Raw genomic sequence first — 21,132 nt, 5'->3', positions numbered from 1 at the left:
CATCAAACAAAATGGGAGCACTAGAGAGCTAATTTCTTATCTAGGCCTAACCGCCATATCGATTTTTACTAAACTTGGTAGATATGTAGAACAGGACGCCTCAAGGTGACTGGAGAAATTTAACTCTAATTGACAACTGGGTGGCGCTATAACAACAGAAAAACGGCTAAAATGCGACAGATTGCTGTGGCTGCAATCGTACTATCAAATTCACAAAAACTCTGTCTGAATACATTGCTCTTCTTAATGGGATCAGTTGACTACTTAATCTGCAATTTCCTATGACCTGTATCCCAAACACACACCATGTGAAACTGTATGTGGGCAACTGTGCACTCAATGGGTATGGACTAGTTTTATTTTCTATTTTCTATTTGATATTTATGTTTTTGGCTGATGCAGTACTTTGCCTTTGTTCTTCTTAATATGTCATTGTATGTATATTTCAGTGTGCCTACACCAAGGCAAGTTCCTTGTAATGAAAACCTACTTGATAATAAATCATATTCTGATTCTGGTATCTAAATCAAAACTTACTGAACAGAGTCAAGACCACATTTAGTTTGTAGACAATGAATTTTCCCAAAGGCAGAGAACATTTTAGGTGTTACATTATATGTACACAGGTTGGTTTTGCAGGTTAAAAAGAGTAATAAAAAGGCATTAAAGAAAAGCACTACAACAGATCAACATAATTTCTACAAGTTTGCATGGCCAGCTGGAATATTTTCAACCTATCTCTTATCTGTAACGGCTTAGCTGGAGCTGATCGCAGCTGACTCACATTCACACCTACGGACAGTTTAGAGTCACCTGCATGTCTTTGGACTGTGGGAGGAAGCTGGAGCATCTGAAGAAAACCCACGCTGACACGGGGAGAACATGCAAACTCCACAGAGAAGGGCTCCCCCACCCTGGGTTTGAACCAGGAACCCTCTTGCTGTCAGGAAACAATGCTAACCACTGCACCACCGTGCCGCCATGTGTCATTTGATTCATGCCAAATATGTTCAAGAGTTATGGCAGTGTGCTACAACAATCTGGTAATTCAAGTAAAACTGAGATATCAAAAAAATGGATGCAACCTGTTCTGACAAAATAAAAATATTAAACACTTACCACATCTAGAATGGCGTAGAGTAGTACTTCCAGGGAAACCTGTGTGGGGTGTTTGTAGTTTTTAACGGGTCGGGTCATAAAGAACAGCTCGTTGTTTGTGGACAAGTTCAGGTGGTTTAAAACATCCTGATAACTGCAGTTACCCTCAGGCAACACAACATCTACAGCAGAAACACAAGAAGACACACAAAATCAGAAAATTATCCTTGCTCTTATTATCTTATGCTCTTATTAGCTTTGTTGTTGTCTGTCTGCATATCAGATTTGCAGTATGTGCTGTTAATGATGTATAATTTCAAAGAAATGACAAACATTGGTCTGTGGGTATCCACTGCCGCTAAATCTATAATGTAACCATGAAAAAACACCAGCAATATCTGCAGTAATATCCAGTGACTGCGGTCAATGAGAGCTATTATAGGATGGGCGTTGGCAGGACAGCAGGGTTTTATTTCATCGCTTCACTAATGATTTTTTAAATGTGAGCATTATTGCAGTAATTTCAGTTTTAATGCGGCTCTGTTTCAGATCCATCTGCTATTTGTCAGCGAAGTACATGTTCAAATCAAGGCACATTTTTTCAGCTCAAATCTGGGTTTAAAAATCTAATTATGCTAGCTAAAGATCTCCAACGTTCCATTTTTATTGTTGCTATCTTTTTGAAAATGATATTCAAAAACAAATCATTTTTATGGATGTGCTTTTCTTGGTTTTTCTTTGTCACATTTGTCAGTAGGAAGTTGGAAAGTTCCCTCATTCCTTCACTATAAAGCAGATACATGCATCAGCATAATTAAACACTTAAATTTTTGGAGACCATAAAAACATTTTGATTGAATTAACAAGCCACAAGAATGTTCAGGAAATAAGTTTAGCTTTTCTCGAAACTGGGGCACATTTCTCAGGATACACCTGAACACATCATGCATGACATTGTCCATGCTTACCTGAAAGGAAGAGCAGGAAGAAGAAACCAGCGAGCATCATGACTCCAACACCTGTAAGAGCCCAAAGTCAGTGAGACGTCTGACCGGTGAATGTGTATCCCCGTCCTCCCAGTACTGTCTGAGAATGTCACCAAGTCTGTTCCGGTAATAATACCACTGCCTCATACTGGAAGAGGGCCGGACAAACTGGATCACCAATCTTTTTTTTATTTATTAAATAATGAATTAGTCCAACAGCCATCTGAAGACAGTGGTCACTCCCACAGTGGTCATCACAGCATCCCTCAGTGGTCTCTTCGGGGAGGAAGAGGAGGAGGCGAGACACTTTGGAGACCAAAATGTGCCATAATGATGTTTAATGGTAAAAGTAAGTAGGAGTTACTGCAGATAATTAACATGCCACACACACATCCCAGCGAAAAATACATTAGAGATGTATTAGAGTCACCTGATACTTTGATGTGGCTCATCTACAACTGATGATTAACTATAATACATATCTGTTGTCACTGATAACAACAATAATAAAGTTTATTTTACAGCACAAATCAAAAAAATAAGTTTGGTTTTGTTTGCATTTATTTATTTATTTGTCTAATTTCTATGTAGTTAATGCCATGAATACATTAAAATTGGTTGAATGGACCCTTTTACTGTTAATACGATGTTTTTTAGTGGGCGGGGCTTAGCTGGAAGCAAAACAATTCTCCACAGACATTAGCCAGCGCTAGCTAACAAGTTCTGTTGGCTTGATTTAGACAACAGAGAAAGATGATGCGAGTAGTGCATTCAGAAATACTTATTCTGAGCGTCGAAGCGCACTCTGGCACAAACTGGACCGTTCATAAATTCATAACGCTGTCGGAATGTACTGTTCGGTTAACCATAAAAGGTAGGCAGTGTTTTACCTTCTAAGTTCGCTTGCTTAAGTTGATTAAGTTTAGTCAACTACAGAACATAGTTCCATTTTGAAAAAAACACTGTTTGGCTAAAAACAACTACGTTTGTTAAATGTCACATGACCTACGTCACTAGCATATTATGCTCAACATACTAGCGCACGACGCCTTTCTTAGAACAACTCCTTGACTTTTGGTTTCACACTGGACTTCTAGAGCAGGCTGCTGAGTGAAAGTTTGTTGGACTCATTCTCCTCCCCTCCCGGCTCAAACAATCTAGACTGTCTTGCTCTTTATAGCCTACCATTGTCGTTGCCCGGAGAGTCAACAGATGCTGCCACCCCCCAGGTCGTCTCATATCACTGCTTAAGTGTTCCTCTGTGCATCAGTGTCTGACAGCGACAGGCCACTGACCAAGCTTTGGTATCTGACCATTTGGGCGTGAGATCGAGTTGCGAAGCTATGTTTCTGAAAACATTTAAGATTAGAAATAGACAATGTAGTAACAGAATCGTGACTCATATTTGATCATCACTGCCGTATTTGACTGTCTCACGTACTACTGTGTGGATATTAAGACGGTTTCAGCGAATATGACGAAAAGTTATTTTTATAAAACTGTAGCTTTACGTGCACCATCAAGAATAAAGTACAGTGCAACTCAGTAGTTCATAAAAACAAATCTACAAATTTAGAGGAAACATGAAGCATCTTGAAAAAGTCTTCAAAAGATTTAAAAGGAGATACTGATGTGGCAAGCCAGAGTTTCTCAGACAGGTTCCACATCCGAGTAGCCCTAAACGCTTTCCCCTTTAGTCTTTGAGCATGTCAGCCGGTTCCTGGTGAAGGAACAGCAGTTCAGATATATGTTTTGAGACCATAAAGAGCTTTAAAAGTAATAAGTAAAATCTTAAAGTCAATCCTAACAGATTGGCAGCCATTGTGAGGACATTAAAATTGGAGTAATCTGCTCTTATTTCCTGCTGTCGCCTTTTGTTTTACCTGTTAAAACTGTAACAGTAGTCAAACTGTCAGGAAATAAAAGCTTGAATGATAGTTGTGTGTCATTAAGAGAGTGAGGTTAGATTAAACTTTGCATTTAAAGGCATAGTTATCTTTTGTTTTACATTTTGGAGCTGCCATTACAGTGAAGCATTGCTTTTGTTATCATCAAATTGATCTCGCTCATACTGGAGCCGTCTGTCTGCAAAAAGGAAAGGTCACCACCTTGTGGTGGCTCATGGACACTGTCAGATGCTGCTGGGTTTTATATGTGAAGGAGGTCAGGGACTGGTTAGTAAAAGCCTGCTGGAAATTTGGAATTACTTGTAAAAAATTCACAAGGGTTCAAGACATATGTGCAGTGTAAAAGAGATGTTTTTAGGATGTGTAGTAATTTGCCACAACTGTTTTTTGACATATATTTTTATTTTAATATAATTAATTTAATTAAAATTAATTTAATTAAATATTTAATTACATCACTTCCCACACTGTGGCGCTTTTCGTGTTTAAAAGATAAACCATGCAGTACTTTTTCATGTTTTTACCTTTTTTTTCTGTCACGAATGTTTTGTCTTTTATGTTTTTTTTTAAGTTATTGTTACTGTTATTTTCCTGAAAAATATCATCACTTATGACCTACAACAAGTGTGTGGCGGGGTATTTACTTGCAGAGACTCTCTGTATTTTCTCATTCTATTCTTATTTTACTGTGTTCGAGGCATTTATGGGCTGAAGCCAAATACAGCAAGAAGAAAAACCAAGCTGACAAAGCTGATTCAAAAACAAGAGTGAATCTGGGATTGGCTGTTACCTGTTGGCGAGCACTTAAGTAGAGGACGGCGATGAAGAGTTGGCCCGTCTTCTTTTAGACAGTAGGTGCCGGTGGTCAACTCAGTTAGCTTGCTAAACTATCGGCTCTGCCATCATAACAAATACAACATTTCAACAATAGTATGTTGCAAGTTTAAATGTTGTGTTTACAAACGGTAAGCGACTGTTCCTGCATAATTACCTTTAATAAGTCTTTTTCTGTTGATCATGTCAACATCGTGACTCCTTTTTGGTCAAAGGTTTACTGAGCTGAGGAAATGGAGTCATTTTGGCAATTTTTAAAGAGAACATGCTGTCCAAACCTACATGTGTTCTTTAAGTAAGATAAATACAAAATAAAAACCATTTGAATTTTATGCCCCTCCCCTAAACATAAATAAAAGATTTCAGTTCCTCTCCAGCGCTTAAAAAACTATTTGACATGCCTTCCCCTTTTCCCCCTAACCCTTCCTCCGCCCATAAATAACAACAGTTCCTGTTATAGTTGTGTGGTATAAAGTGTGGAAGTCAATAAGGATGTCGTTCAAGTCCAACTTTGTCTCTTGCCATAAAATGGTCGTGCCTTCTAGAACGACACAAAGAAAGATTTTTCTGATCTGATGCATCAGTCAGCAGAAGAACATCTTTAGTCCGTGCCTTCCAAAAATAATTTTCAAAAAGCCACTAATGAAAAATAAATCTCTTTTATGAGCACAGTCTCACTCCAAAGTTGTTGAAATCTGGCGCTTGGGCAGTGAAACCAAATAAAAAACGCGTCCTTTGACATCGGCATGATACATGGCCAGTTGGTGTTATAGTTTAACAGCGCCCGGCGGTGTCAGGAGGAAACGTGGCAGGACAAGAATGAAGTTACGGCGGAGAAAGTCCGATTGGGGCAGGTCGGAAGGGATGGTGGACGGGTACAAGAAACACCAACTTTCATCTGAGAGAGCGGTGTTCGCAGTGTTGTACCAACGTAGTGCGTTTATTTTGAAAGAGACTGTATATAAATGTTAAATTTCCAGTGAAAACAGAAGTGTATCTTGAAAGAAGAGAACTTGAAACAGTGTCCCAGAACGCCAACAACCAACGCACCCAGGGTACCTTGCACGTCGTATGCTGACGTGGAAAGTCCATGACCCAAACCTCAATATGTGACGAGGTCGGAGTGAGAATGTGTTGACTTTATCATTTGACAACACATTGGTTAAAGTTTGGATAGATTTAGGGAAAGATTATGGCTTGGGTTAAGGTCATTAAGTTGAGGGGACCTTTGTCCACATGGTTTCAATAAACACATGAGCAGGGTTAAGAAACAGTCATCACCATGCTTGCTTTAAAAAAAAAAACAATGTTGGAAACAGGAAACAAAAAGCTGCCTCCCAAATTACATTACAATGTTTTATTCACCTGTCCACCTCCTCCCTACGTGGACACTGTTGCTCTATAATATCACCAGAATGTGCAGACAGGAAGGATTCCCAGTTACATAGTCTTACTGGCATGTGTATAAAGTCCAAACTGAAAGTGAGAGTCCAGAAGTAGGTCTGGATGATTAGGTAACAGTTTCTGCATTACAGGATGCAGTGATCAAAGGCATGCGCACTAAGACACCACAACAATTCTGATGATCTGGGAAGGAGAGACTGGGAAAGGACTGGCTGAATATCTGCAGGGCTGATGAGTAAAGTGATAACAGGTGAGTGGGGAAGGTCAGGTTACTGGGGCAAGGGGGAAAAGTCAGTGGGCATCTGGTGGACAGGAAGGGAATGGCAATGAACGGGAAGTGGGAATGTGGTTGGAGGAAGAGACGGACAGGCAGGATGTGTTAATTAGTGAAACAAAGTCCAGCTGATGAGAACGTCTTTACCTCCGCATGTGTTTGGTCGTAAACCAAAACACTGGAAAAATTGAAAGTTTGACTTGATGATGGCCCTAGAAGAAAAGAAAAGGGACCTCTTAAGTTATTACAGCTCATCCTGTGATCTACACTTCATCTGAGTTACTAGGATTCATCCTCTGAAGAAAATGAATGTCAATCCATTCAATAGCTGCTGAGATATTTCAGCCTGGACAGACGGACCATCACTGCCTGCTAACAGGGTTAAACAAAAATAACATCCACTGTGATTTGATGTGGTGAAAGAATAAAACATGTAAAAGTCCTGAGGGTACTTTTTATACGCAGCCTGCGTGATGAGCATCCAGTGATATAACACCAGACCCTCTTTTCTGATGATGTGTTTATAACATAGAGACTATCATGCCAGTGAGGACGAACGTGATTGGTTTAAAGTCTGAGTGAGAGATGAGCTGTGAGCTGAGAGTGGGCTGAAACAGGACAGGAGGGAAAGATCTGTTTGTCTGAGTGGAGAGATAATATGAAATATTACAGTGTAAATCATGACATCAGTGAGGTCAGTGAAGAATTGAACTAGAGGGCAGTAAAGTTTCCTCTCATCTTTTACAATTGATGGTCCAGATTGGATTACATCAGATTAGATTTGTCTATGTTTACACTGCACACAAGATTTTGGGAGCTTGTGAGTCATTGAACACAGCTGCACCTTCATTTATACAATTATATCCACCTTTTTTTTGGCTTTGACATCAATGCAGCTATTGATGTATCTGTGGGTTAAGCCACAGTGAGGACTTTTTTTTCTCCAGTGAATCATAACTGTGTTTATACATTTATTATTTGTTTATTTTAGCCTACAAATTGATCATGAACTAACAATTGCTGTGGAAGATTTCAGTAGCTTTAAAGCAGACAATGTTTGTCCTTTCTCTTTTCTAAATTCAAACATTTAGTGGTTTGTATTAGGGTTTAATGTTTTAAACATTTATTATCCTGGTATCTGTTGCTGTGAACGAACAACGATTATTCACTACACATTATACAATCATTCGAAGGTAGTCAATTGAACTGGCTTTGACAGTAAAGATATCTGCAGGATTGTCCAAAAATGATCTCATCTAAACCACAGGAAAAAAAAAAGATTCACAAGATGCTTTTAAAAGGCACAACATGACACTTATAGACATCACTTGTAGAAACAGAGCAACAACCAAAGTATTACAAGGTGTTATTTTACATTCCTAAGTGTTCCATGCGATGAAGATGAGGGGTAGAAACAGTGACACTATGGTGATGTAAAAAATGAAGAAAACTCTGTTGATTCTTGAGGCCCAAAGACCGGACTTCCCTCCTTCCTGTCTGCAGCCGAGGTGCAGATTCAGAGTTTTCTGCAGCTCCTTCAGCTCCTCCAGGATCAGCAGTAACACGTGAGACTCTCGTGACTGAATGCTGTTGTTAACCTGCAACAAGGAGACAGAGTCAAATTAGAATGGGTTGATTCATGTGTTATTGTCCTACAAGTCAGATGGACAAAAACTGTGATGTGTCTGAAGTTAACGTTTCTTAACCGGTTGGATTGGGTCTCTTAAAACAACATATCCTCATGAAACGGTTCGTATGGTCTATGATTCAGCGCCCCACAAATGACGTTATGTCCTTGATGTAAAGTATATAATTAACGTAAAGTTACTGTGGCTAGGTTTAGGGAAGGAAACATGGTGAGGACATACCTTAAAATGACTCAAAGTTCACACGAATTCGAACATGTGCCTCCTGGGGAAAGTCAGTGATTTTGTTATCAATCCACCACCCCAACCTGCCTTCTCACAAGACTGCTCTGGACCGCCTCCTTGTTTATTCTCCTTGTTTACTCCTATCAGTACATTGGTTACATGATCGCAACCTTCCAAAAGACGTGGGTTTAGCATGAAGTATCTGCTAATGATTACAAGAGATATGTACAAATTTGGGTGCATTACTTTCGTAGGAAAACTTAGTTTATGAGAACAGCCTCCTTAAAGCATGTTAACATGTTGGATTTTGCCATTTTATCGAAACAGTGTTGACTGATGCTTCCGACTCCGCAGCCCAAACATTAGTCTATAGTTTAACCTTATCTGCTTATCGGGGGTTGCGGGGGCAGCAGGACAAGCAAAGCACCCCAGACGTCCCCAGCAATGCTTTCCAGCTCCCAGGCCAAATGAGATATATAATCCCTCCAGCGTGTTCTGGGTCTGCCCCGGGACCTCCTACCAGTGGGACGTGCCAGATACACCTTTAACGGGAGGCGCCCTTGAGACATCCTGATCAGATGTCTGAACCATCTCAACTGACCCTTTTCGACACAAAGGGGCAGTGGCTCTACTCCGAGCTCCCTCCAGATGTCCGAGCTCCTCACCCTATCTCTAAGGCTGAGCCCAGACACCCCACGGAGGAAACTCATTTCAGCCGCTTGTATCCGCGATCTCATTCTTTCGGTCACTACCCAGAGTTCATGACCATAGGTGAGGGTTGGGACGTAGATGGACCAGTAAATGGTGTGAATGTGTGCAGGGCAAGCTGTTCAAACAAATTGCCCCTGGTAGGATTAATAAAGGTGTCTTAATCTGAATCTGCATGATTACACCCATGAGAACGACACAATTTTGTCCACCCACCTTGTGATAATATCAGAACCTCTAATGACGTACCTCTTCAGCCATGGGCAGCAGTTCGTGCGGTTTCTCACCACTGGACTCTTTGCTGATGCATGAACAGCAGGTCTGTCTTTTCTCCTCTGGAAACACACAGCAGGTTAGTCACAGAAAATATGATTCACAATCATGCTGCCTATCAACAACACTGGAAAATATAGTTTCAAATCTGTGTTATTTTATTAGGGGCGAGGTTTGACCAGATATGATTCAACAGTAGCGCATCCTCAGCAACATAAGCAGTCAAACCAATAACTGTCATCAAAAAATTGGTTTTAAGGCCTTTAAAATAACAAATAACACTTTTGGGTCTCACCTGTGTTACAGCTATCTTTTTTGACTTTTTCCTGTTTGTCCTCCCAGTCGTCCCTCAGCCTGAACCTCTCCTGGGTTGCAGAGTCTTTCTCCATAAGATACGTAACCAAGATCGTCTCCAGCAGGCTGAGCAGCATCAGAGCAAAAATCACAATGCAGTAGGTCGCTGAGAGAAGAAAGAAGGCAATAACTTGTTTTCATATTTGGTGCTCCTGACTGTATGAATCATAATCCAGTTAACAATATGGCCTTACAGCAGGAGTTAGTACCTATGAGTGGTGTCTTGTTGGACATGGAGGGCAGGATGTCGTTCAGAATGAGCAGCAGGACGGAGATGGCCAGCAGCACGGTGACTTTGAAGCCCAGCTTCTCTCCTCGATGGTCTGCGATGAAGAAGGAGGCGAGGTCCAGACTTAGGAAGAACAGGATGGGCAACAGGAAGTTGATGACATGGAGAAGGGGCCTCCTCTTCATGGTGAACTAGAAAAAACAGGTTCAAAGGTCAGACTAGATCGACCAAATGACAACAGAAATTATCATTTCTGGAGTTACAAACTTACTCTGGGGGCCTGTTTCGGAACAAACTCTGAGTCTAACCCTTAACGCTGACTCTGAGATGAAAAACTCTGAGTGTTAAGTCAGTTCAGTCAACTCTGAGCTAAGCTCATGCATAGAAATATTAATGTATAAATATCTGACCTGTACACATTCATCTTAAAAAAAGTGTCAGTAAGTTAATACAATTAAGTTTTATTCAGTGATGTCCATTAATTCAACATTTAGGCCACAACTACATTATATTTTAATTACACTGCTCAGAAAAATTAAGGGTACACTTTATGGTCACAGTCGAACACCAAGTCTGTTAAACTTCAGGGATAATCAATCTGTCCATTTAGGAAGCACAAGTGATTGTGAATCAGTTTCAGCTGCTTTGGTGTAAATCAAAGTGACAACAGGTGCAATGGACAGGCAAAAGCAAGACAACTTAAAAAAAGGGAATGGTTTTACATGTGGTGTTCACAGACAGTTGCTCTGTCCTTATCCTTCGTGACTGATTCTTCTCTAGTTTTCTGTTCTGCTAGTGTCCTCGTCACTACTGGTAGCATTAGGTGGTACCAACAAACCAAAACAAAAAAAAAAAACTGAAGGTGGGGCCTCACACCTGGGCACTTGCTAGCCTGTTGCAATGTGTGTTCACCGAATGCTAGGAAGGAGTCTTGCCTTGCCTCTATAGGGCCCAACTTGGAAGAACCCTACCTACAAAGGAAGCATTCTTGACTTTGAGAAGCACCAACACGCATCCTTGAAAATTCTCTGAAGGAAGGACTCATGGTGCGTTCCAGGCAACCCGTAACTCATGTTTTCACAACCTGTAACCCGTGAAAGTGCACTGGAACGGCAGTCAAACCCGTAACTTCCCACCCGTGAACTCGTACCAGATCGATGTACTCTCAGTTACGCTTTCTGACGTCACACAGCCCTCTAAACCAATTACCTTACTCCTCTAAATAACAATGGCAGCCCTATGGATGCGGTGTTGATGCAGGTGATACATGGTGAGAAATAGACATAAAATAACCCTAATGTTAACGCATTATTGGCAGCCGCTCTAACAGCTGGTTTCCAGTGCAAGAATAATCAATACAAAATACGTTTCCAAACACACAGATAACGTAAAATAAAAAGTATAATAGCATCTGTGACCTTGTGCGCTGTTTTCCTCCTCCGTTTCGCTTAAATGAGCAAGGAGCAGGCACCTTTGGTGATAGAAATATTGGGGAAGCACAAACATACGGTTCGCCATGTTCAACGTTAAACAGGAAGTAACTGGCAGTTTGCCGTAACTTTCCTGGAACGCTACAAAGTCGTAACTCGTGACTTGAAGTCGTGACTTACGAATTCAAAAGCCTGCCTGGAACGCACCATAAGTCCTCGGTATCAAAAGCCTGCCTGGAACGCACCATAAGTCCTCGGTAGAATTTTAAGGATCCTTGACATTGGAACAGTCCTTCAGCGGAATTTGATGATGTAGCCTCCTTGAAATTCAGCCATTTAAAGATCCTTCCTTGACTTTGAGAAGCACCAAGAGTTTGTTGAAGAAAACCTGCCAGCAAGCAAGGTAGGTTCATAGAATCAGTTACCACAGTAACTGACTCAGAGTTTAAGTTACCTCTATTTCTGAAACAGAAAACCCAGAGTTTCTCTCATCTCAGGGTCAACTATGTCAGTGTTTTCACTAAACCGGTTTTCTGAAACAGGGCCCAGGTGTCCAGAGTACATTTTAAAAAAACTTCTTCACTTGTGCAGAGGAATAATGATTCGCTCTTAAAAAATAATATACGCACAAACGTACAGTGTATATGAGCTGTTCCCACTGTTTATCGTCAATGCTGAAATTGCGGCTGGTGACGGACAGCTGGAGGAACTCCCACTCTCCCTGAGTCATCATCAGCTCTCTGGAAAACTGTGTGGCTCGTGACGAGTTGGAGAAAGGAAAGAGACGAACTTCCTCAACTGAGGAGAGAGGACGAAAGTTTGAGCATAAGGAGGCGAAGGTAAAAACACTGACTTCAGTACAGTCACACACACACACACACATACACACACACACTCGCTCCTTCACCACAGTGTATTGCAGATCCAATGGAGATGTTGCATCTCTGTATGTCGAAGGGGAACTTGTGGACGTCCATCTCACAGCTGCTGACCACCTTCATGTCCTCTTCCAAAGTGATCACCCCATTGTGGGACACCTGCATGTACGGATTCTGAGGGGAGTCATCCTTCTGTGTCCTGAGACACAAACACACAAAATCTTTTCATGTTATGTTTGTGGTGCATTCAAACCGCACGGTATATCACATTAATCATGAACTGAATGAATCAATGATGGAGCGCCTCATGGCACCACCTCAGGACCATGTGTTTGCTTGTTGTTCTGCTTAACAATATTGTTGTATGAGCTCTAATAAAGGTGAGCACACAGTGAAGTCATTAACCTACTAAACAAACAGGGTGTGTGGAATCAGCAGACATCGAGCTATTGAATTACTTAATGTTGAACAGCTACATAATGAGTGCTGGACCTAGCACACTTCGCTAGTACCAGGTTGGACCCCTGTTGACCTCAGAACTGCCTTAATTCTTGGTGGCACAGATTCAACAAGGTGCTGGAAACATTCTTCAGAGATTTTGCTCCATATTGACATGATGACATCACACAGTTGCTGCAGATTTGTCGGCTGCACATCCATGATGTGAATCTCCTGTTCCACCACATCCCAAAGGTGCTCTATTGGACTGAGATCTGGTGACTGTGGAGGCCACCGGAGTACAGTGAACTCATTGTCATGTTCAAGAAACCAGTTTGAGATGATTTGAGCTTTGTGACATGGTGCGTTATCCTGCTGGAAGTAGCCATCAGAAGATGGGTACACTGTGGTCATAAAGGGATGGACACGGTCAGCAACAATACTCAGGTAGGCTGTGGTGTTTAAACCATGCTCAGTTGGTACTAAGGGGCCCAAAGTGTGCCAAGAAAATATCCCCCACACCATTACACCACCACCACCAGCCTGAACCGTTGATACAAGGCAGGATGGATCCATGCTTTCATGTTGTTTACACCAAATTCTGACCCTACCATCTGAATGTGGCAGCAGAAATCCAGACTCATCAGACCAGGCAACGTTTTTCCAATCTTCTATTGTCCAGTTTTGGTGAGCCTGTGTGAACTGTAGCCTCAGTTTCCTGTTGTTAGCTGACAGGAGTGGCACCTGGTGTGGTCTTCTGCTGCTGTAGCCCATCTGCTTCAAGGTTGGACGTGTTGTTGGTTCAGAGATGGTCTTCTGCAGACCTTGGTTGTAACCAGTGGTTATTTGAGTTACTGTTGCCTTTCTATCATCTTGAACCAGTCTGACCATTCTCCTCTGACCTCTGGCATCAACAAGGCATTTTCACCCAGAGAACTGCTGCTCACTGGATATTTTCTCTTTGTTGGACCATCCTCTGTAAACCCTAGAGATGGTTGTGTGTGAAAATCCCAGTAGACTCAGACCAGCCCGTCTGGCACCAACAACCATTCCGCGTTCAAAGTCACTTACATCACCTTTCTTCCCCATTCTGACGCTCGCTTTGAACTTCAGCAGGTCTTCTTGACCATGTCTACATACCTAAATGCATTGAGTTGCTGCCATGTGATTGGCTGATTATTAGGTACAGGTGTACCTTATAAAGTGGCCGGTGAGTGTATATTTATTATTTTATTTTTGTCTTTCCATGGGTGGATTATCGAATGGGCCTACCAGGCCCAGGGGCCCATAGGCTCAGGGGCTGTTATCAACTTTGCATCACCTGTCGCAGTCAAATGGCTCAGTCATCTGTGGGGGTTTACGCATCTGAGCCCAGAGACCTATTGTTTTATAATCCACCTGTGTGTCCATCTCTTCCTTTAAAATCAGTTTTTGTGTATCTTTTCATGTGTGTTCGTGTGTGCTGTAGGCTCACATCTCATAGATGAAGAGGTCTGGTCTCCAGAGCATTTCTTTAGGAACTGAAATATGAGTGATTCCACAAAACTGAGCCGGGTCCCACGAGATGCGTTCATTGTTCCACATCTGCAGGAAATTAAAGGTGAAATACCAGACAGATAAGAGACAGGTTGTCGCAGAGACAGCTGACATAAAATAAAAGAGACATGTAAATGATCCAAAAAAATCAGAGCTCACCATTGTTGCCCAGATGAAAGGAATAAAAGTTTGTGTTTTCTCAATCTGGTAATAAACACACAAACACACACATCAGAACAAATCATCTCAATGTCCAGTATTACAGTTTAGCTTCCAGTGTTTCTGGCAGTATCAGCTCTTCGCTACTTCAGCTAATGGACCAATCAGGTAACGAGCTCACAGTGGTTGCTCTGGTCAAAGAGGATGCATTTTGGCCCCTGTATGATAGAAGTTTACCAGCAGGCCCCCTGGACAAGGCTGGATGTTCAAAATAAAAGCCCCCAGATGGTACCAAGTGTTTAACAGGGGCACTGAACTAGGTTGGATTTTCAAAATAAAAGCCCATAAATGGTGTCAAGAATTTACCAGGGGCACTAAACTTGGCTGGAACTCAAAATAAAGGCATCTAGCACCTACCACGGCCAGGATGGCATAGAGGATGATGTCCAGCTCCACCATGGTGAGGTGCGTGTAGTCCAACACAGGCCGGGTCAATTTAAACGCGGCGTTATTTGTGGTAAGATTCAAGTAGTCCACTATATCCTGGTAACTGCACACTTTCTCAGAGGACAACCCATCTGAATGGAAACAGTTATCAGAGACAATTTCTTCCCAAAACTTCAACTTCAATAAGAAGTTTTTGTTGAACCTATTGCAGTTTTTTTTTTTAGTTTATTGTTGATTTAACTTGATTTATCTTATACTCAAAAGTTGATTCTGTATGAAAACCAGAGTAGATTCTTTATCCTCAGATTTGTTTGATTTTTTCCTTCTGCAAGTTCATAACAAAAAAAAAACATTCTTTCTATTGCATTCTACGCTGGCTAATGAAGAGCAATTAGACTAATCTTCTGTGTACATTATTTTTAAACACAGATGTTATGATAAGAGGAAGGCTTCTGGAGTCATCTGCATTACTGTTTCCCCTCCTCCTTTAGATGAAGCACTATTTTCTCTCCACAGCAGCGTGAACCAGGCAAACCAAAGACGTCATAACATGGTTTGAGTTTGATGAAAAGGTGACCATTTTTGGTTCAAGATTTGCACTGACCCTCACCGCCTCCACACCCTTAAACAGTTTATAACCCAAATATAAACAGTGCTAGCACGATGGAAAATACTATTCCAACTAAAGCAATCACCGATACTTTGCTTAGACACTTTTCCAAAGTCCAAAGACATAAACACACATCAAACATGCTTGTGCAGCACAAAGTCTTACCTGTGAAGACGATCAGGAGGAGAAAAGCAACATGTATCATATCTGCAGCCGTGAGTGAGTGTGTGTGTGTGTGTGTTAGAGCAGCCTCCAGTTGAGAGTGTGTCCCTGCTGTACGACCAGACCCACTGTGTGATGCGGTCCTTTGATTTGAGCAGAGGAGGGTTGGGCTGGATGAATGACCTCTGCCTGAGATGAGAAACCCCTCCCACAGTGGACAGCAAGGATTGACGTTGCAATCGGTTAAAGAGTAACTTTACTGTTTTTCAACCTTATCTTCAGATTTGTGATTTAGAGATACACTGTGACAAAAAACAACATATTTTTTTCTAATGCTCTGTGTGTCTCTGGGGGCTGCTTCAAACTGTTCTTCTGCAAACCAGTGGCATCATTGGTTCTCAGAAGAACTGGGTATCCAGGGGGCGTGCTCTAGATGCATCTCAAAAACAAATCCTCCCTCTTGTCTTGCTTCATTGCAAACTAGCTGCGTGTCTAACAGCACATTGGCATCGTGTGATATAAGTGCGGAGGATGTTATAGACAGAGATTCAAGCAAGGTATTTATTCGAGCCAGACTACACAGCTGAAGAAATGCAGTGGCAAGATGACGGAGCAATCCAGTGGAGAGCTTCGGAGGCTGCAGCTGTGTTTGCCATTCATGTGGATACAGTTTGTTGCGACCCTCCAGAACCTTTGCTCAAACAGAGCTGACAACAACACAAAGAGAGCCTGTATTGCGTTATTATCTATGAAAGTTTTGCTCCTCACTTGGACAGAGGTGTGCGGGAGACTACGGTTGGACTATTGGTAGAATGTATTGACCAATGGTTAAGCACGTTGTCAATTGTTTGATTTTTTTAGGGGAAGGGGTGCAATTTTGTCATTTTAGTTTGCTTCTACCTCAAAGAAAACGAGTCAGAGCAGCTGCTCTGCTAACTTTTGACATCTAACTCGGTGAGTTAAGGGTTTATTTCAACCAAACCAGAGCTGGTGATTGTTGGAACAGTGGCCCAACTAACCATGGAGGTTCTGGTGAGTTTCATTTTGTTTCTGTTGAGTTTGAATGAAGCATCAGCTAGGGTTGCCTCCTAATGGTCAACCAAACGTTAGTCAACCAGAAAGGTCATTAGTCCACAAGATTTCATTGGTCGCTTAGTCGCAGAAAAAAACAACAACAACCAAACATGAAACTCTATTAGGAGCTGCGTCTTGTCAAAATAAATCAAAACCTATATGACTGGACCATGTAGACAGGAGTCACGTTACAAACCAATCACAGCCGACAGATATCTTTCCCTTTTTCTGTAAATATTCAGTCTGATAAATACAGAAACGTTGATCATGTTAGTGCAGGGCTACCCAGAGCTTTGCATCTGTCCCACAGACGATATAGTGCAGGGCTACCCAGAGCTTTGCATCTGTCCCACAGACGATAGGCCTACACACTTATAAACAGTGCCTGGAAGAAGATCAGCTCTCAGGATTTCCGGTAAATAGGCTATACGGTGCTTGTTAAGGTTGCTTAGCAACCTCAGACGCAACCTGCCGCCACGCTCTTGAAAGCTGGCACAAAAAAGGCACAAGAGTAGGTCCAAGCGCCCGACCTCACGTTTTCCTGGCGGTTAAAGACGCAGCATGTGTGCGGCCCCTAANGTTGCCCCGCCCAAAATATATCATTTAATAATTAAATTAATATCGTAAACATGCGGGCGACTAGTCGACTAATGGCCCTAAATGATGACTACTGGTCAACTAGCAAAATTCTTAGGCCGGGGGAACACCTAATATCAGCAATCACCGGTTGTTGGGTGAACTGTGTCCAGTTGGAAAATCACTGGAGACCTTCTTCAGGATCCTGAAGACAGGGCTCAGAGGGCAGATGACACCTGAGTGAGTACTTTTTCACCTAGCACTATGTTTTGGCCACCAAAGTAATAGCTTTTGTCTGGGGTGGTGATACACAGCTTCCAGGCACTATACAAGAAGGCATGTTTGTTGTTAATACATTTTTTGCCCAACATTCTCATCGAACACTGGAGTAACATATTTCAGGCACCTTTACTTTTTGTAAACAGAGTTTGAAACGCTTACTGCCTATTTGGGGGTTGAGCGTCAGGAGCCCGGCCACAATGCATCCTGAAGACACTGCGGTAACGGCCGTGCAAGAAAAAAACTCAGTTTCCTCGGTCAATACTGCGCACACTGGGAAATGTATTGCTTCAATCGGCTACATTTAACATCAACACTGATTGGATAGGGGGGACATGTGGTGTACATCAGGCCTTGGCTTGACTCTTGAGGCAAGTGAGATTGAAGGTAACAAATAATAAAACTAAGGGAAAGGCAAGTGGAGAGGCTTTATTCATCTGGAACGAGACATAATGTGAATTTACAGCTGGCTCACATCTTATTTGACACCGGGGACAAAAGGATAGGGAATCTCAGTCTGCACGTGAGGACACAGAGTTACAAAACAAGACATTTACTGTACCATATGCGGGGCAGGCCGCATCAGATGAGAAGATAAAATTCAATTAGAGCGGAACTTGATCACTAAAACGACGAGGTAATGACATTATGAACGCTGACGCCATTTAAACCCACTCATCTTGTGCAAGGCTCATCGCGGGCAGCCTGGCATTAAAGCTGATTTATTATTTATGTAAAAAGTCTGTTTTTGGACCAGAAGTGACTTTGCTGATGCAGTTTTAATTCTGAGTGAATGGTTTTGTATTTTAATGGACTTGTGTGCTCACACTGGAGTTTCTGACAAAGTAATGATTTTTTTCTATTAATTAATCGTTAGTTGCAAATAGTGATACATGTCTAAAAAATAGCTTGTTTTGTCTGATCAACAGTTCATAATCTAAAGATGTTGAAATCACAGCCAGTGCTTTGCCACTATTTTGATTACTGACTTCAGTGATTGGTAATAAAAAATAATTTGAGTAAACATTTAGTTAACTTCTCAAAAGAGTTCCAGGTTATTCCCGTAAACAAGAACATAAGTTTAACATTGGTACCTGGGATAATCTGGGCGTCTATAAAGAAACAGAAAGAAATACATTTACCTTTTTAAGTATCTAAGATACAGTTAATGGGGAGTTTCTCATATGTAAAGACCTGATCCATGTTTAAAGCTGTGTACATTGTTTTTTGGCCACTTGGGGGCAGCGTTACACAATGTCATTACAACACTGACATATTATCACCTCATAAAGTTACATGAAAGCAGATGATTGTGTATTTACATGTCCAGTAGACAGAAAGCTACATTAGCATTTAATTTGAATTAAGTATGTGGCCATCTCATGAGTTCAAAGGCAGCATTTACAAGTGGACCAGATCAAATGCCTTGTGTGAGAAAGCTGCTCTTGATTGGTCAGAATTTCCATGTGGGAAAAATCCAGGAAGTAAATCAAACGTTGAAGAAGAGTACACTTGCAAGATAAATGTGACACTTTCTAATGTCACAATGGAGGGACAACTACGCAGGTTGATTTTAGCGCTGCTCATCGTGGACTATATTGCTGTCATTGTTCATTTTAGTCAAACCATACAGTTTGAAAACGAGGCGCGGCTCCAACTAGAAAACAATGTTTTGATGCATTGGATGTGCTGAATGTGCATATTAAGGCAGTACAGGAGGAGGTGCACATTAATAATCCTCCAGGACTGTAACATGCTCATGTTTAACCCAAACACTGTGTCATGTGACTGCAGTTGGTTCAGATCCAGGTCGGAACACGTTCTCACCCCAAACGAACCGCACCAGAGTTTGTTTGTAACTGCACTGAGACCACCTCTTCAAGAAGGTCTCGGTCCGGTTGTTTTGGTGCACCCTCTTCAAGAAGGTCTCGGTCCGGTTGTTTTGGTGCACACCTGAGTGTGATTGCTGTGTTCACACAGCCCAAACGAACTTGAGTTCGATTGAAGGGAACCACACGGGGCAGGTGTCAAGGCAACCCAAGTGGCTGATGGGGCAAACAATTTTTGAAATTTGTCCAAATTCATCCAGTCATCAGCGTGAGGGCTGTTGCCAGCAGCCGCTAAGTGCGTGTTTTTCCCTCTGACAGGCTCAGATAATTATCATAAGTGTCAGCCAGCATTATGAAAAGGATCCCTACAGAGACAGACCTTTTTGTTAAAGAATAACATCCTTCTTGTTTATCCAGAAACAGCCCTGAAATCACTATCACCAAAGCAGCCAGACTCCCTTTGGTTTGTTGAAATAAACCTTTAATTCACCAAGTCAGATGTAAAAACATGCTGATTCTATATAACCTAAAATTACAGATTATTTAAATGGAGTCTGGTGAGTTTGGCGTCAGTGATTTCAGGGCCGTTTCTGGTTAAATAAAACGGATCTTACTCCATAATGTTGTCAGACACTTAAAATAATAATCTGAGCTTGTCAGTGGAAAGGCTGAACAAGTACTCGTAGTGCACATATGTTGACAGTGCAAACACACCTTGAGTGTTGACATTCCAGCCTGTTTTGCAGCTGCCAGCTGAAGCTCTCTTGCTGAATACTGGACCAGTTTGCTTTGTTTTGACATTTTACCGTGATTGTTTTTCTTTTACATTAAATTTCGGTAACTGGAGATTAAAGTGGGAAGAAAACTGTGCGTATGGAGAGAAGGGGATTGATAAAACTGTTTAATAAAACAATTTTGAGTCAAATGCAAATAATGCTAATCAGACGAATAATTAAATTTCCTCTGTGGGAATGGTGGTCATTTTAAGCCCTGTTATTTTTATACTGGTGACATAAACTGAGCTCCGTGGTGGGAAAATGCTACAGAACACATTTTGAAAAATGATTGTATGAAGCAGCTTTCAGCGACGGTGACCATGTTAGGAAACATCTGAGAGCAGCGTTTCATGTTCAGGCACATGAACCGAAACAAAATCCTGCACTGATTAATGAATCTGTCCCATTTAAAATAAACAGGAAATCACTCAGCGACGGTTTAGTTGCAAAAACTTTATTATCCATTTGATGTTTTCTTTGACATNGAGAGCAGCGTTTCATGTTCAGGCACATGAACCGAAACAAAATCCTGCACTGATTAATGAATCTGTCCCATTTAAAATAAACAGGAAATCACTCAGCGACCGTTTAGTTGCAAAAACTTTATTATCCATTTGATGTTTTCTTTGACATTTTCACTCATAATTCTAGAAAAGTGGGGGTCTTACAGATTTGGGACCCATTCCTTTGATATCATACTGCGACCGGTGCCACAGAACGGCTTCATCGACACATTCGGACTGTGATCACGTGACTGTTTGCAGCTTGGATATAGTAGTGCAGTCCTCTTGACCCTAACAGTTCAGGGTCGAGGGAAAAGGGAGCCAGCAACAGATATATAACACTGCAGAAGGATATGGTCCGGTTTTCTGTGTGTGCAGTGATCCATCATCAAGTATTCTACAGGAGGGTGCAGGCTGACCTAGACTAACATGCTTACTCTACTATCGCCTCATGCACTGCAAAGTGTGTCGTCTAGGAAACAGCTAATAGTGCATTA

At 41.6% G+C, this 21,132-nt stretch overlaps 2 protein-coding genes across 2 annotated transcripts in view; both read right to left on the bottom strand.

The window, feature by feature from the left end:
• The window catches only part of LOC126399831 (5-hydroxytryptamine receptor 3A-like), a 15,771-nt gene extending 10,720 nt beyond the window's left edge, over positions 1 to 5,051 (bottom strand). Inside the window, exons 1-4 of the mRNA XM_050060123.1 lie at positions 4,983 to 5,051; positions 4,782 to 4,887; positions 2,067 to 2,117; positions 1,120 to 1,280 (exon numbers count right to left, since the gene is read on the bottom strand). Of these exons, the coding sequence (XP_049916080.1) occupies positions 1,120 to 1,280; positions 2,067 to 2,106 (201 nt within the window). The 5' untranslated portion in view covers positions 2,107 to 2,117; positions 4,782 to 4,887; positions 4,983 to 5,051. The remainder of the gene's footprint in view (positions 1 to 1,119; positions 1,281 to 2,066; positions 2,118 to 4,781; positions 4,888 to 4,982) is intronic.
• Positions 5,052 to 7,491: 2,440 nt separating this feature from the next.
• LOC126399832 (5-hydroxytryptamine receptor 3A-like) lies at positions 7,492 to 15,729 on the bottom strand. Its single transcript, XM_050060124.1, has 10 exons — positions 15,602 to 15,729; positions 14,797 to 14,957; positions 14,380 to 14,424; positions 14,159 to 14,268; positions 12,276 to 12,445; positions 12,006 to 12,166; positions 9,919 to 10,129; positions 9,651 to 9,815; positions 9,332 to 9,417; positions 7,492 to 8,101 (listed from the first exon to the last, which is right to left on the bottom strand). The coding sequence occupies exons 1-10, from the start codon at positions 15,639 to 15,641 to the stop codon at positions 7,883 to 7,885; spliced, it is 1,368 nt and encodes a 455-aa protein (XP_049916081.1). The 5' UTR covers positions 15,642 to 15,729; the 3' UTR covers positions 7,492 to 7,882.
• Between the last annotated feature and the right edge of the window lie 5,403 nt (positions 15,730 to 21,132).

This window comes from Epinephelus moara, chromosome 13 (assembly GCF_006386435.1).
Source record: "Epinephelus moara isolate mb chromosome 13, YSFRI_EMoa_1.0, whole genome shotgun sequence".
NCBI lineage: Eukaryota > Metazoa > Chordata > Actinopteri > Perciformes > Serranidae > Epinephelus > Epinephelus moara.
The sequence above is the reverse complement of the archived record's forward strand: the minus strand, read 5'-3'. Positions and strand labels throughout refer to the sequence as shown.